Source organism: Didymella exigua (assembly GCF_010094145.1).
Source record: "Didymella exigua CBS 183.55 unplaced genomic scaffold M421scaffold_35, whole genome shotgun sequence".
Lineage (NCBI taxonomy): Eukaryota > Fungi > Ascomycota > Dothideomycetes > Pleosporales > Didymellaceae > Didymella > Didymella exigua.
In genome coordinates, this window is record NW_022984809.1 from 213,042 (window position 1) to 227,504 (window position 14,463).

Sequence of the window (14,463 nt, forward strand, 5' to 3'; positions counted from 1 at the left end):
GTAACGATCGGATCCAGGATCCCTTGAGCTATAAGATCAGGCGCTTCCTTGAGATCTTTAGTCTGGCCACTGTACGAGAAGATGATATCGAGCCGTTTCTTTATCACAATTCTCACATGTACGGGGATTTCGTGGTTCAGCGTACCCACGCACAGTAGCCTACCTGCTTGACGGACTAAATCGATGTTAGAAGTGGTTTAAGGACTGCGGAGTAACAGACACCTATGTGCTGAGCATCGCTGAAAGTCTGCGCAGTGCCAACGAAACCAGCGACCACTGGAATCTTTCCGAACCAGCCATTCTCCCGCACCCGTTCTCTGATGTTCTTACCCAATGGCACGATGTCCGACTTGTCTACGCCTATTTTGACCGCACCGCCTAGATTCTCTTTCTATTGACGTTAATTCATAATCAGAGTAAGGACTGCAATAAAACACGCCACATCACAAACAAGGGCACCCACAAGGCTGATCAGACTTGGCATAAGTCTGATAAAATGCATTGTGGGATGAAACAAAAGGTCTATAAAGCCTTGACCAGCCTCAAGTCCTCGTACTCTCTTGCCTTGACATCGTCACATCTCGCTCGGAAGCCTCTAGCCGGTCCCCAATACCTTGCTATTGACCGCTTTTGCTTTCCAGCTACGTTTTTGTTCACTCCAGTTATCCAGCTATCTACTTCCAGCGCCAACATGCCTGTCGCGCAGTCGTGTACATGTTTGGTCCACGCTCTTTGACCGTCCTCTGTGGCTTCTGCGACGACGAATTCGTGGTCGACCAAGTACTTGATGAAATCGGCGACCCAATCCACGGCATATTCTATACTGCGTGGAATATTTCCAAACATTTGATGCGGACCCATGATATTGTAAAAGTTGCTGAAATGATCAGTATACGTCAGCGATACATACACAAAGTAGAACTTACGGGAAGTTATGCACGGTCAGGCCAAGATACGTTTGAATGCCGTTGGCCCACTCGTCTCTGAGTTTCTTGCCTCCAATACCTTGGATATCTACAGCACTGAAAGAGCCGGTCACTGCGTCGAAACCAGTGGCATATATGATGACGTCAAATTTGAAGTCTTCATCCTTGGTCTTGATGCCTTTTTCGTGAATGCACTCTATCGGGTTCTCGTTGATATCGACAAGCTTGACGTTTGGCTGATTGAATGCTTCATAGTATCCGCCCTCGAGCGGCACCCTCCTCGTACCAAAGCCGTGGTTCTTGGGGATGAGTTTCTCTGCAACAACGGGATCAGTGACGCGCTGACGGATCTTCTTTGCAATGAAATCCGAATAGAGCTTGTTGGCTACAGGGTCTGTGTTGATGTCGTAGAAGTTGGACAGCCACTTCGCGAACCCAGGCTTAGCGTACAGCTCTTCCCAGTAGGCTTCGCGCTCCTCATCCCCAACGCTGAAGACCGACTTAGGATTGGACTGGTGGATGAAGCAGGAGTAAGAGTCAAGGCAGCTCTGGAAGATGGCTGGGTAGTTTCGGCGGATCTCGTCCATCTCTTCGCGCGTGATCTTGGAGTTGCGGAGAGGAGCGGTCCAGTTCGGAGTGCGCTGGAAGACAGTCAACGAGCCTACAGTCTTCTTTATCTCTTGGATCGTCTGAATGGCCGTTGCACCTGTGCCAATGATGCCCACCCTTTTCCCATCGACGACACTGGCATCTGCCGGCCAACGAGATGTGTGAAATGCAGCGCCCTTAAAGTCGTGTACACCAGAAATTGCAGGCAGGGTTGCCTGGTTGAGAACGCCCATGCAGCTGATGACGAATCTTGAGGTATACGTTTTGCCATCTTCATCCGTGAGAACCCATGAGTTTGAATTCTCCTGCCAACGCGCCGTAGATACGCGGGTGTTGAACTGCATGTCTTCATATAGCCCGAATTTCTTAGCGAAAAATTGGCAATACGCAAGAGTCTCCGCCTGGCCCGCATAGTGCTCGCTCCAATCCCACTCATCTAGTAAAGACTGGTCGAACGAGAAGATGTATGAGTAGGATTCCGAGTCAAACCGTGCTCCAGGATAACGGTTCCTATTCAAGTCAGTCAGTACAGTAATTGAAGGCTTGGTCACATCTCATACCAGAACCAAGTACCTCCTTCCCCCGAGCCTGCTTCAAGAACTCTTGTTTTCAAACCAAGTTGGCGCGTCCGATGCAGTGAGTACAGGCCACTCTGTCACATCATATTAGCTCAGATGCTTCAAGATATTCGGGGAAGCTTACCTGGCCTGCACCAATAATGAGAACATCATAGTCCAAAGACTGGTCCAGCTTGGGATTCTGGGCCTGATTGACGGCGTTGAGAGGATTAACCATGATCGCGGTGTTTGTGCTTACTTGAGATATGACTGTTTGGGACTGGACGACGCTGATGAGGCGCAAAGTTATCTTCACATCTTCCCATGTCGCCCAGATCCGCCTCGACCCGACCTCTGTCACAAAGCTCACTGCATTCAATCCAAGCCCCGCTCCCCGCAATTCTCAGTATTCCGCTTCAAGTCTAGTGAGATCTTGGCCCAATTTTTCGGCAGCAAATAACAGCCGAACCACTATATTCTACGGGACGGAGATTTATTCTAGCCATAATCATATGGCACTACCGTGCAGCTTCATGTTATCGAGTCATCCGAAGGCAGTGGCCGAAGTACTGCCTGCCAAATGCAGACTCAGCTTTTGCAGGATCTTTGAACGGCCGCTTGAGGCTCAATTCACTAGCCCCATTTGCTGGCTCACTCATTGGCTGGTCGTTCATCGGCCGCTAGCTTAGGGGAAATCGGGATCATGGATCCATACGGTAGTCATGGTGCAGATTGGGCCGCTTTGTTGGGTGAACGCGTAAAACACGTGGTTGCCCGTGATAAGCTCATCTGTCGGAAAGCGAGGTTGCATTATTGTATCAATGTGTGCACAACCTATGTTCGTATTTGCCGACACACCGCTTCAGCTAATTGTGGCCTTTCCCCATCCAACAAGGCTCGAGATCTCTGAGGAAAGTCGATTTCAGAGATCGTCCCCATCCCTTGACTTTTCAATCGTTCAGTGACCGAGGGAAGTGGTCGACACCATCTCTGACGGTTGAATCGTGTGAAATGATCACAAAGATTCGCTCATCAACATCAAGCTCCTGCAACCATGTTTCTGTATTTCTTGCAAGCGAGATATCATGCCCGAAAGTCATGTCGTACAAATTGTCTATCGAAGATCTACCGCGAGACTTCTGTAACTCTTCAAACACAGTTCCCTGGCAGATTGGTGACTCACCTTGCGAATTGCAAGGATGCGGGCTGATGGACTTCGGTACGGGTAGATATTGTGAAGGCCTGAAAATGCCTGCGTGATGGCATATGTCGCCGCCAAGCAGGATGAATGACTTTCCATCTGTAGTTGTTCCGGCTAATCCGCACAGATGACCAATGGCATGTCCAGGGCTATCTAGTAAATAGAAGCTCCCATCTCCGAAATAGTCGAATGCTGGAAATTGTCCAATTTTGAGATCGGTCTCAAATCTGATTTCTCGAAGTTCCCGGTTCGCATAGTCACTTTCTCGAATCGGTGATATTAGGTTGGCAGGATAGCCTAATTGTAACCACGTGGCTCAGATCACATGATATCCTATTGTAGCAGGCACTGCCCGGTGGGCAAGTGCACTTACCTGAGAGCTGAGAGCTTGAACAACACAACATCACACAACACGACAACAGATAGCAATACACTCGTTGATCACAGTCTCCGACCGACCCTGCTCACGCAGTTACACTGGTAGCATTGCGTCCTTAAAGCCTTGGCCAACGAGCAGGCTCACGTTACCTATAAGGAAATGAGGATGGATCACCGATGTGGTCCCAGTGCCAGGGGCTCCAAACGATAGCCTCAATGGTTTCAGGCGACACCCCATGGTCTTCTAAAATCTCTACAACAATCTTTGAGACTTGAATGTCGTACTTCGTCGTGGGGAGATAATCAACGATGCTTTTTGAGTAATTTGGGTAGTCCTTGCGAATTCCGAGATCGAACACGAGCCTTTTACCGGACGGATGCTCGATGTAAAAGGAGTGCGATGGAAATATTTTGAACGTTTCCAGCCCAGGAACCGGGGGTGCCATGAATTGACGGATCTGTGCGGGACCAAAGTTGACGGGGTTGATTAGGTAGCCTTTCACCGCCGTAGATTCTTGAGGGATTCTGATGTGCATCTGTGAAGACATGATGCGACTGAATGGTGGTACCCAACGGCAGCATACTGTATCTGACATGTCCGCTTGTAAAAGACGGGAGACTGACGTGCGAGCTCGATGCGTGACCTTTAGTTTGTGCTCGGTGATAAAGTCTGAGTCTGAGGCTAAGACAGTGCCGCACGCATCAGCTCTACGCTGGTCCAACAAGGATGGCATTGTCAGAGTGGGATGTGCTAGGCTGCGGGTAGCTCCGAGGTTGGAGCGCGAACGGGCCGTGCGGGCGAAGCCGTGGAAGAGTGGCAGACCCGGCTCATCTCTCGGACATTCCAATGCAGCTGAACCTAGTGCTATCTATATACATCGCTCATGGCCACCGACTGCGGTAAAGACTCTCCAATCTGCAAGTCTTGGTATGTGGAGACCGCGTCTAGTGTCTTTCCTCCGGGTCTAGGGAGCGTGGCATCCGGTTAGTATTGCTATGCTGCCGTGAAAAAACCGAAAGGCTCAGTCATAAGAGACATAAACTGCAGCATACCGATCCTGCTCCACTGTCCATACATCGAGCAACTCGTTCTCTATCACGAGGACTTGTGTTGCCATGATGTCGGACATTGAGAAGCACCCAGACGCTCAACCGGAATTGATCGCCTCGGGCGATGACAACACCCTCAAGACAATCGACACCGTCCATCAGGATGAGGCCATGCACGTACTCGCTACCTACCAGGGTCCTGAAGAATGGACTGAGCAGGAGGAGAAGGATGTGAGGAGAAGGATCGACCTTCGTCTAATGCCAGTGCTCTGCATCACCTACGGTCTTCAATACTACGACAAAACCATGCTTTCGCAAGCAGTAAGTTGTCAACTCCTGCTTGCACTCGATCCTATTTAACAGTTACAAAGGCTTTGTTTGGACTGCGCGATGATCTGCACCTACGAACAGGTAACAGATACTCAATGTCTGCAGCCATCTTTTACCTTGGATTCATCGTTGGGGCGTATCCTGCCATGTACCTTGCTCAACGCTTTCCCGTTGAGCGGGTTGCGTCAGGAATTGTGACCGTTTGGGGAATCTGCGTGATCTTGACAGTCGTCTGTAGCGACTACAAGGGGCTCTACGCCCAGCGCTTCTTCCTTGGTGTCTTGGAGAGTGGAGTCAGTCCCATGTTTATGATTATTGTTGGCTCCTTCTACCAGAAGGACGAACAAGCCTTCAGGATGGGGTACGTTCTTCATTATTGCACTGCCCATTCTTCAATGAACTAACATTATCAAGTGTCTGGTACTCCTTCGGCGGCTTCACAGCAATTATCTCCCCTGTTCTGAACTACGCTTTCGGTCGTGCTGAAAGCTCGTTGGCCAATTGGAAATTGATGTACCTCTTCGCTGGCACAATCACCATCGTCTGGGGCGTGGCTCTATGGTGGATCCTCCCTCCAGACCCAGTGCGAGCCAGGGGTTTCAGTGATCGGCAACGATACATCTCTGTCGCTCGACTTCGCTCTAACAACTCCGGTGTTCGCAACATGCATTTCAAAGGCTCACAAGTCCTGGAGCTCCTACGAGACGAGAAGTTCTGGCTCGTGTTTGCCATTGCCTTCCTCTCCATGATTGCGAATGGTCCGATTGCAAATTTTACTCCCATCATCATTGTGAGTACCAGCCCCCACAAAAGTCGTGCACTAAGTATGTGCTAACTCTCGATAGAACTCCTTCGGCTTCACCACGCTCAACTCGCTCCTCCTAACAATGCCAGCTGGTGCCTACGCCGGTTCCCTCCAGCTCATCGTCCCATGGCTCTGTTTCAAGTACACCGGAATTCGCACTTATGCCATCTTTCTCTGTCAGATGGGTGCTACGCTCGCCGCGCTGCTCCTTTGGCTGCTCCCCCGAAGCCAGACAGGTGCCCTTCTTTTCGCATGCTACATCCTGCCCTCAGTCGGCGGCGGTTACGCTGTGGTAATGGGCCTATCACTTGCTAATACTGCTGGTTATACCAAGAGAACCATGCTTTCGGCCGGTATCTACATAGGAAACTGTCTGGGCAACTTTGTTGGTCCGCTCGTGTTCAGGCCTGAGGATGCGCCGCGCTATCAGCCTGGTTTTATTGTCACTTTTGTGACTGCTGCTATAGCTGGTCTTCTTGCATTAGTGTACCGTTACCGGTGCGTCGTGGACAACAAGAAGCGCGACAAAACTGGCACACTTGAGGGATTCGAACATGCTTATGAAGATGACCTGACAGATCGCAAGAACCCTCAATTCAGATACGTCCTTTAGATTTTCCGATGCGGAGAAAATTATGTAGCTCATCTAAGAGCAACTCGTCAGATAACAATCTTACATTGTTCCAGTACCAACCGCTAAGATTACAGCTGTGACTCCTTTAAACCATCTCTGTAAGGTCTTATCTTTACTCATCGATACCTTTACTCTCATCTCTTTGCTTAGCTCTACTTTCACCTCCACTTTCAATCTTACTCACACATAGCACAGGTACCTATGTAAACTACGCACAGCTTCTTTTCCACCTACACAAACACCACACCTCTACAACCATCACCATGTTCCCCACAACGCCCCAAGACTTCGGCAATTCACTCTTCCTCGAAGACTACATCCGCGTCACTCCACCAGTCACCGCCCTGTCTGCGCCTCTGTGCGCCGTGTGCCACTCCCTAGCCACCCCGCGCCGATGCAGTACCTGCAAATCGCTCTGTTACTGCAGCTCTGTATGTCAAACACGCAACTGGAGTTTGCACAAACGTTTCTGCAAACCCTTTTCCAGCAGCGCGAGTGACGACAAGAGGCCAGAAAAGTCGTACCGCCGCGCGTTGTACTTGCCAAAGACGAGCGGCAAGCCAAAGTTCGTGTGGCTGAAGTACGGCGACGATGGAAGGCGGCTCGATATCGCGAGATGCTTTCCCGAACTGCAGGGAATGGAGGAGGTGAAGACTATTGCATTCCACAACCGCTACCTCCCGTACTAGATCCAGATCTCGTACGACAGCAACGTTTCAGGCCGCACACTTGGAGAGAATACGTGCGTCTCGCAGCTTCTCAGTCCATCGCCCTCAAACCCAAGCGGTATGCATGGTATCAAGAAGAGCTCAGTATGGCGCGGTCCACTCGTACTAGCTTACAGTGCAGAGGAGGGACTTAGCAAACCGGCGTTTGATATCGATCCCAGCGTGCTTGGACCGGTGGTGGATTATCTTAGGCTGAGGAGCGAGTATGAGGGACTGGCGTTTGTTGAGCAGCCGCAGGAGTGGTATAGTGAGGAGTGGAAGAAGCTTTTGGGCGGAGCGAGAGAGTAAAGACGATGGGGCTCACGACTAAGAGCAGTGACAAGCATCAGAGAACATGAATAGCTGAGTGGGCGGAAACCCCTGGGAGAACCTTTTGCATCAGCACTGTCGGTACGTGAAGAGTTTCCTTGAGATACCCGAGTAGTTTGGAAGCCATGCTGCAAGATCATGGTTGAAACGACGGGTATTAATGGCTCTCAGGACCTGAGCTAATTGTGGAGCCTGGAGTTGCTCAGAGAATCAATGCAGAGTGTCATCCATGGGAAATATGTATTCATTACGTCATTACTTGTGTATGGCAGTCCGCATCAGTCTGGGGTATCCTCCGCTCTAGTACGCAACCATAACGCTCAAGCCATCAAGCTCACGTTCGAAGTTCTTATGACAAGAGATAGCGTAGGTGTACTGACCAACAAAGTCAGCAGCCTCCTTAGCCATCTGAACAGCCTCCTTGAAGCCGTCAGGTGAGACCTTGGCAGCTGTGACAACACCGTAGCTGTTCTGGACATCGGTACTTGTCGAGAACTGCATTCCAGGAAGCTCAACGCACTGCTTGATGAAGGCAACAGCCTCGCCAGTGGCGCCGATGGCTTTCAGGTGACCGAAGGCCTCCCGGACCCAGTGAATCGCACGACCACTCTTGCTGAGGGTCACGACAGACTTCTCACCACCAGGGATGAAGACACTATCGTACATAGTCGAACGCTGACCCTCGAGATGGTGGTCGGCAATGACACCGTCACCGCTCTTGTCCTCGCCATCAGCGTAGATCTTGTTCCTCTTCGGGCTGATGGTGAAAGGTAAGGCACCCTGAGCAGTCAATGCAGCCTTGATGCCGTTGTATGCAACCTTGTCGTAGCCATCTGCGATCAGAATAGCTACCATGCGAGTAGCGATGGTTGGCGTAGCCGGGAGGTAGTCCATCTGCGATAGGCCCTTGGCTTTCTTATTGTGCTTCTGGCGAGTAGCTTCCTGCGGAATATCGGCACCAACCATCTCAGCTACACCCTGAGCAAGCTCGAGATCGATCTCAACGATGCGCTCAACCATGCGCTTGTAGACTACGGGGTCGTCACAGTGATCAAGCTCAAAGGAGAAAGCAGCCTTCATGTGCTCCTTCTCGACTTGAGACATAGAGTTGTAGAATAGTTCAGCCTGGTTCTTGTGCTCCTTGAACTTCCTGCTGTGCAGACGCTGCTTCATGCCGGCAACCTTGGCAGGGTAATCGATATAAGCACCCTCCTCCTCCGCGGCAGGAGGTACAGTCTCGTAACGGTTCGGCCAGTAGTTGACCTTACCCTTGGTGATGGTGTGACGCATAGCTCCGTCACGGTTGAAATTCATGACCGGACAAACAGGCTTGTTGATAGGCAGCTCCTGCCAGTTGACTCCCAGACGCGAGAGCTGGGTGTCGTGGTAGGAGAAATTACGGCCCTGCAGAAGTGGGTCGTCGCTGAAACCAACACCAGGGACAACGTGCGATGTACAGAAAGCAATCTGCTCAGTCTGTGTGAAGTACTCATCGGGGTTCTTGTTGAGCTCGAACTCGCCAATGTACCTGATGGGAACTAGCTCCTCAGGCCAGACCTTGGTAGCATCGAGGATGTCGAAGTCGAACTGATCCTCCTCGCCCTCTTTGAGAGTCTGGATACCGAACTTCCACTTAGGATACGAGCCAGCCTCGATGGCCTGCCAGAGGTCCTTACGATGAAAGTCAGGGTCCTGACCAGCAAGCTTGAGAGCTTCGTCCCAGACCAAGCTGTGCACACCGAGATCAGGAGTCCAGTGGAACTTGACGAAGTGCCTCTCGCCCTTGTCGTTGACAAGTGTGAAGGTGTTGACGCCGAAACCCTGCATCATGCGGTATGATCGGGGAATTGTGCGGTCAGACATGGCCCAGAACTGCATGTGGGTGGACTCGGGGTGGAGATACTTCGCGTGTTAGATAATCTCGGCTCATGAGGCATCAAGATTGTTCTCTTACCTGGAAGTCCCAGAAGTTGTTGTGAGCAGTCTGAGCCTGAGGCATCTCGCTATCAGGCTCAGGCTTGCCAGCGTGAATGACATCGGGAAACTTCATAGCATCCTGAATGAAGAAGACGGGGATGTTGTTACCGACGATGTCCCAGTTGCCCTCCTCGGTATAGAACTTGATTGCAAATCCACGAACATCGCGGACGGTGTCTGCTGATCCACGGCTACCGAGTACGGTGGAGAATCGAACAAATATCGGTGTCTCGCGGGATGTATCGGTCAGAATGCCAGCCTTGGAGACATCTGAGGCAGATTCGAAGAGCTTGAACTTGCCGAATGCGCCAGCGCCTCGTGCGTGAACAACTCGCTCCGGAATACGCTCATGGTCGAAGCGGTGGATCTGCAGATGTTAGTTGTTGTCGCCACTTGCGAGAGGAGCACCGAGCGTACCTTTTCACGACCAAAGGGATCCTCCAGAAGCTGAGGGCCCTGTTTGTCCTCTGTGGATGCAGACAGCCAGTGGTCGGTGTCGTTCTGCTTGACACCGTAGTCGCTTGTTATCCTGTGGTCGCCATTGTGAACATCCTTGGTGTCAGCCGCCAATTGAGCAACCTTCTTGTTCTCGCCGCCGGCCATGCTCTTTGCTTTTTCTGATAGGCTTCCGAGAATTTGCGATGCCATTGTGATGTTCCAGAGATCGCAGGTACGTTCCGAGGAGATTTGGGCTCTTTAGATCCAGTGGGGAGCTCGTTATAACGGCAGTGGCGCGCATACACATGTTGTGTTTACAAACGTCATAACGACGTTTTTCGATGAACTGCCGGCCCACCCCCAGCTGCTTCGAGCTCTGAAGCCGTGTTGCTGCATCGCGCAACGGGACAGATAACTACACGCAGCCAATAACGTGCTATGTGATGTTAAGGCTATCGCGCATCTGTTAAAAATGGGGAGCATCGCGTGGGTGATCAGGATGCCGAGCAAGGCCGACATGGCCATAGACATTACAGCATTACCATGCTGCGTGTCTGATTGGAATCAGAATTCCCCATGCTGAAAAATTGCTGAGCTCCACCAAACTCGGATTTCTCCAAATTCCGTGCCAATGGATCCATTGTGACAGGTTGACGTGCGTCGCAGCGCTGATAGTCTGACGTCAGGTTTGTATCGGCAATCGGCAACGCACGTGTAGCTCGCCCCGCTCGAGCTGATCTGCGTGAACAGCAGGTGAGAAAAGAGGAAGACCTGAAATGCAATCTGCTACCGCTTGGCAGAGTGACTTTCTCATATCTGGAGGCGCAACTGTCGACGCATACAGGTGTCATACATCATGCCAAAGTGGAAAAGCGTCACGTGTCGCAGTCAATCTTCCTGTCCAATCGGTACCAGCATCCCAGGTCTGCTAACAGTAGCGCGTCGACTTCCTCACGACGGCCGTCGAAGAGCTTCGCCAGCCACGGCCCACAAGCGCCTCGCTTCGTGCAGCATCACCTGATACTTGCGGTACCAGAGCGCGCGTAGCCGAGACTGGCGCTATGGTCGGCGATCCCTTGAGAGCCGTAAGCCACACGTGTTGCCGTGGAAGACACACCGACGGAAAGTTTAAGCTGTAAACGTTCGACGACTGAAGCAGATACGCCATGCTGAACGCTAAATTCTGCGTTGACCGTTGTATCTTTCTACATTAAACTTTCGTTTCCTTTGGGCAAGGATATGGGTGTGTTGCAGAATACACTATCTAATCCTGTACCGAACTTGACCTGAACGATGATATCTGTCGGCGCAGATGCCGATGGGGATGGGCGGCGTCGCTGCTGGAAGTTGCCGACTGCAACCTCTCATTGGGTGGGCAGTGCGCCCGTGCTGGAGTCTGGAATGCCTGTGTTTTTGGAAAGGGAAAAGCAGGATTGGCATGCTGCGCCGATGACGGAAGTCTGATATTATCTGTGCGTGACAAGGAAGCTTTGATGGTACTCCTTCGCTCATTCGCCGTGACAATTAGCGTATTGGCCCATCGACCGCGTCGTCAACGAGACACTGCTTTGCGAGCCTAACATAAGGAGTTGCGGCGCGCGTACATGGTTAGACGTCCAATACGGCTCGCGAATCATTAATGCAAGCGGTCACTGCGCTGCAGCAACGATCGAATCGGGTATGCTGACAGCATGCTGCACCAAGAACAAACGCAACAAGTCCCTAGGGTTAGACTTTGTAGAAGTTATCGAAAAGGAGCTTGAGAGCAGATCGCCCTTCGAAAAAAGATCGCTGCAAAGAATCGGCTGCGAGGCGAGTCGGTGTTGTGTTACCTAGGTATTACCTACTCAGATTGAGTTGCTCTGCCCGCTGGTTGTGTAGTATGCACGTCGGGGTCAATCTGCAGATCAGTGAGTCGAAAAAGCCCACTTCTCGGTATACGGCGACGGCTACAACTCGAGCTTCTTCCGAGACATATACTTGCTGCCTCACGGTAAGCCAGACATGTGCATTCGACTGTAACGAAAGCTGAGCGCGCGGAGAGCGGTTTCTGCAGTCGTGGCCATCGTGCAAAAGCACGTGTAGATCAATTTTGACTTGATCAGTGTTGTGACGATGGATCGTTACCAGAATAGACCTCCGATCTTGTGCTGAACATCCGGTAGTGTCAGTGTTAGCTTGAGAAACGTTCAAATATTAGCCGCACAAGGTTGCTGAACATACGTGCAGATCCAGCCATGCCAGCTTCTCAGTTGACAATGAGGAAACTTTCTTAGCATGTTCGAGACCTGGCACTTCTCGATATAGTTAATGCTAGGATTCATTTGACTCCTTGCAGCCGTTGCATGCCGGCATGTAGACGCTGCAAACCATGCGCCGAAGCAGAGCACAATGTGTCCTTAGAAGAACCGAAGTTTTTACGAGCAGCAAGTGAGACCGAGGCAAAAGTCAGAAGTCAAAAGTCCACTGTGAAGGTTCCGTCTGTCTTGATCTAATTGCAAAAGAAGTCCAGCTCGCAATTCTGCAGGTTCAACGAACTTGAGCTTTTAAGATCAATCGAAGATCATTGTGGCCGCACCTCGCCAAACGGCAATGAAACAAATTCGAGCTGCCGCAGAGCACAAGTCAAATAAGATGCGCATGACTGCCGAGCATGGTGGTTTTACTGCCCAGCTCTCGTACAACTCAATTTGCTTGCATCTTTGCAGCCGGGCAAGAGGAGCCAAGATGTGGACTACCCCATCGTGGCCAAAGTCAACTTGTCGATCCTGTTGGAGCTGCCGCGCTATGGTCTTGCAACGTTTGTGAGTGCGAGAACGCACGTGATACTTTTGCGTCGACGGCGCGAGACTTCTATGTCCAAGCTGCTCGTGTCACACCGGGCCGATGAGCTAGAGCGCTTTGAGAAGTGGTCTGATACCCCTGCAAGCCGTTGAGGTACGTGAAGCGAGAACTAACTGACAGCTTACACAGCATATGCCGAGCTGCGTTTGTATCTCGAAATTTTGTCCACAAAGGTGTTCTCGAGACATGAAATTGGCGCAGATGACCCTTCTCCTTTCCTGCCGCATATGCTCTGATCTTAGGGATGTGGAGCCGTCCAGCAGACACCACGTCAGTCTGTTTTGTTTGGACGACAACATGCAACGTCGGCCCTCATGATATGCAACCCGTAAATACCTGCAATTGGCAGCCTTGTGATGCTGCTGTGCACCAAGCAAATGCAGCAGAGGTTGTCATATGTGACTCGACAGATGAGGGCCAGCACCAGCTTCATTCCGTAGAGAACGGCCAACAAGAAGTGATCTGGCCTTTCCGTGCTCAATTTCGGTGTTTGCTTGCGAAATGCCACATCGAGAAGGATTCTGGAGACTGCCGTCACGCTTCACGCGTCGCCTGTATGCAGCTGCCCTAGACCGTGCGCTCACCCTATGCAAGGACAGCCCTTTTGCCGTCAATGTTGCACCCGACGTGTTGACATGTTGGAGCGGCCACAACACATCGGCGTGATGGGTCTTCCATTCGATTCAGGTTTCTCATGTTCGACAAGAGAGCAGTGCAGCGACCAGGGTGCCATGTGTGAACGCAGGCCGGACCAGGGGCGTACTCCATGCTCGGCCGGGCGAGTGATGTTTCGAGTGTAGCTTCTCATCCTCCGCATCTGGTGAAGCAGTTTGAGCCGCAACCTGATTTGGAGACGCAGGAACACACTCAGGAGTCACCGGTGGCTTTGGAGCAGCGAGAGGCGCACTGGACACGCAGCGGATGCTCTTGCAGGGGCCTCCGCAGGAAGTCATCTCGGTGCACTGCAGCCATGGGTACCTGTATGTTTCCACAGCGTTTGCTGCGCAGCATGGTTCTCCCACTAGCACATCAGCCCTGTCGTCTGATGGTGGCAGCGGGCGGTTCACCAGCCTGCGCGACAGGAGTGAGTGGGCGGGCTCTCTTCCGCTTGATCTGCGTGCTAGAGCGCGGCGTGTGAATTGATTCCAATTCAGGCTGCTATCAAGCTATCAAGCGCGGGCGGCCATGTGATGGACTGGAGAAATAACTGTGCGCGGCAGCGCCAATTTGAAATCCCCTGTCGTCTCCAGTACCTATCTACAATCGGCCACTGGCGCAACGGCTGATTCCTGCTCGAATACCGCCGTGCTCAGCAGACCCTGACCGACCCGACCATTGCAGTCGAGGTCGCTGCGCGCGAGGGGCGCGGACGCGGCGAGCGAGGGATGAGGAGCAGCAGCGCGCTCCACGGCCGACGTCGAAAGACAGAGTGCCTCTGCGCGTCCAGGTACTGCGATTGGGCGGAACGGGCTGCAGCAGACGCTGGCTGCCAGGCAGGATGATCCTGGCTCCTGCGACCCCTGTCTGCATAGGCGTGAAAGGCTAACGCTCCGCTATGTACCTCAGTCCTTGCCTTTCCGGACGGAGCCAACGGCTGTACACGACTGTCGCACTCTCGTTGCAAACGGCAGCGGCAGTAATCTAACATTTTTTGAGAGGTACCGTCAGTCCGGCACG

General features: G+C 51.9%; 5 protein-coding genes across 5 annotated transcripts; 2 read left to right on the plus strand and 3 right to left on the minus strand.

The window, feature by feature from the left end:
* Positions 1 to 467: 467 nt before the first annotated feature.
* On the minus strand, positions 468 to 2,356 carry M421DRAFT_424460 (FAD/NAD(P)-binding domain-containing protein). The gene is made up of 4 exons (XM_033593761.1): positions 2,238 to 2,356; positions 2,096 to 2,187; positions 927 to 2,045; positions 468 to 877 (listed from the first exon to the last, which is right to left on the minus strand). The coding sequence occupies exons 1-4, from the start codon at positions 2,328 to 2,330 to the stop codon at positions 523 to 525; spliced, it is 1,659 nt and encodes a 552-aa protein (XP_033445081.1). The 5' UTR covers positions 2,331 to 2,356; the 3' UTR covers positions 468 to 522.
* A 553-nt stretch (positions 2,357 to 2,909) lies between these two features.
* M421DRAFT_401458 (Metallo-hydrolase/oxidoreductase) lies at positions 2,910 to 4,219 on the minus strand (the record flags this gene model as incomplete). The annotated part of the gene is made up of 3 exons (XM_033590221.1): positions 2,910 to 3,590; positions 3,749 to 3,753; positions 3,822 to 4,219. The coding sequence occupies 3 exons, from the start codon at positions 4,217 to 4,219 to the stop codon at positions 3,043 to 3,045; spliced, it is 951 nt and encodes a 316-aa protein (XP_033445082.1). The 3' UTR covers positions 2,910 to 3,042.
* A 324-nt stretch (positions 4,220 to 4,543) lies between these two features.
* Positions 4,544 to 6,574, plus strand: M421DRAFT_424463 (allantoate permease). Its single transcript, XM_033593762.1, has 4 exons — positions 4,544 to 5,042; positions 5,093 to 5,412; positions 5,466 to 5,841; positions 5,897 to 6,574. Exons 1-4 carry the CDS (start codon positions 4,791 to 4,793, stop codon positions 6,467 to 6,469), a joined length of 1,521 nt encoding a protein of 506 aa, XP_033445083.1. The 5' UTR covers positions 4,544 to 4,790; the 3' UTR covers positions 6,470 to 6,574.
* A 179-nt stretch (positions 6,575 to 6,753) lies between these two features.
* M421DRAFT_95167 (uncharacterized protein) lies at positions 6,754 to 7,506 on the plus strand (the record flags this gene model as incomplete). Its single annotated transcript, XM_033598280.1, has 2 exons — positions 6,754 to 7,137; positions 7,180 to 7,506. The coding sequence occupies 2 exons, from the start codon at positions 6,754 to 6,756 to the stop codon at positions 7,504 to 7,506; spliced, it is 711 nt and encodes a 236-aa protein (XP_033445084.1).
* Positions 7,507 to 7,827: 321 nt separating this feature from the next.
* Positions 7,828 to 10,152, minus strand: M421DRAFT_95168 (catalase A; the record flags this gene model as incomplete). Its single annotated transcript, XM_033598281.1, has 3 exons — positions 7,828 to 9,429; positions 9,482 to 9,871; positions 9,922 to 10,152. 3 exons carry the CDS (start codon positions 10,150 to 10,152, stop codon positions 7,828 to 7,830), a joined length of 2,223 nt encoding a protein of 740 aa, XP_033445085.1.
* Positions 10,153 to 14,463: the final 4,311 nt, after the last annotated feature.

What these genes read in the sequence shown, in the direction of transcription:
- M421DRAFT_424460 (XM_033593761.1), bottom strand. Translation starts at nt 2,330, where the DNA reads ATGGTTAATCCTCTCAACGCCGTCAATCAGGCCCAGAATCCCAAGCTG. An exon ending in TCATTATTGGTGCAGGCCAG is followed by an intron (nt 2,188 to 2,237) that starts GTAAGCTTCCCC and finishes ATGATGTGACAG; the next exon opens with AGTGGCCTGTACTCACTGCA. An exon ending in CTGACCGTGCATAACTTCCC is followed by an intron (nt 878 to 926) that starts GTAAGTTCTACT and finishes TGATCATTTCAG; the next exon opens with CAACTTTTACAATATCATGG.
- M421DRAFT_424463 (XM_033593762.1), top strand. Translation starts at nt 4,791, where the DNA reads ATGTCGGACATTGAGAAGCACCCAGACGCTCAACCGGAATTGATCGCC. An exon ending in AAACCATGCTTTCGCAAGCA is followed by an intron (nt 5,043 to 5,092) that starts GTAAGTTGTCAA and finishes ACAGTTACAAAG; the next exon opens with GCTTTGTTTGGACTGCGCGA. An exon ending in GAACAAGCCTTCAGGATGGG is followed by an intron (nt 5,413 to 5,465) that starts GTACGTTCTTCA and finishes AACATTATCAAG; the next exon opens with TGTCTGGTACTCCTTCGGCG.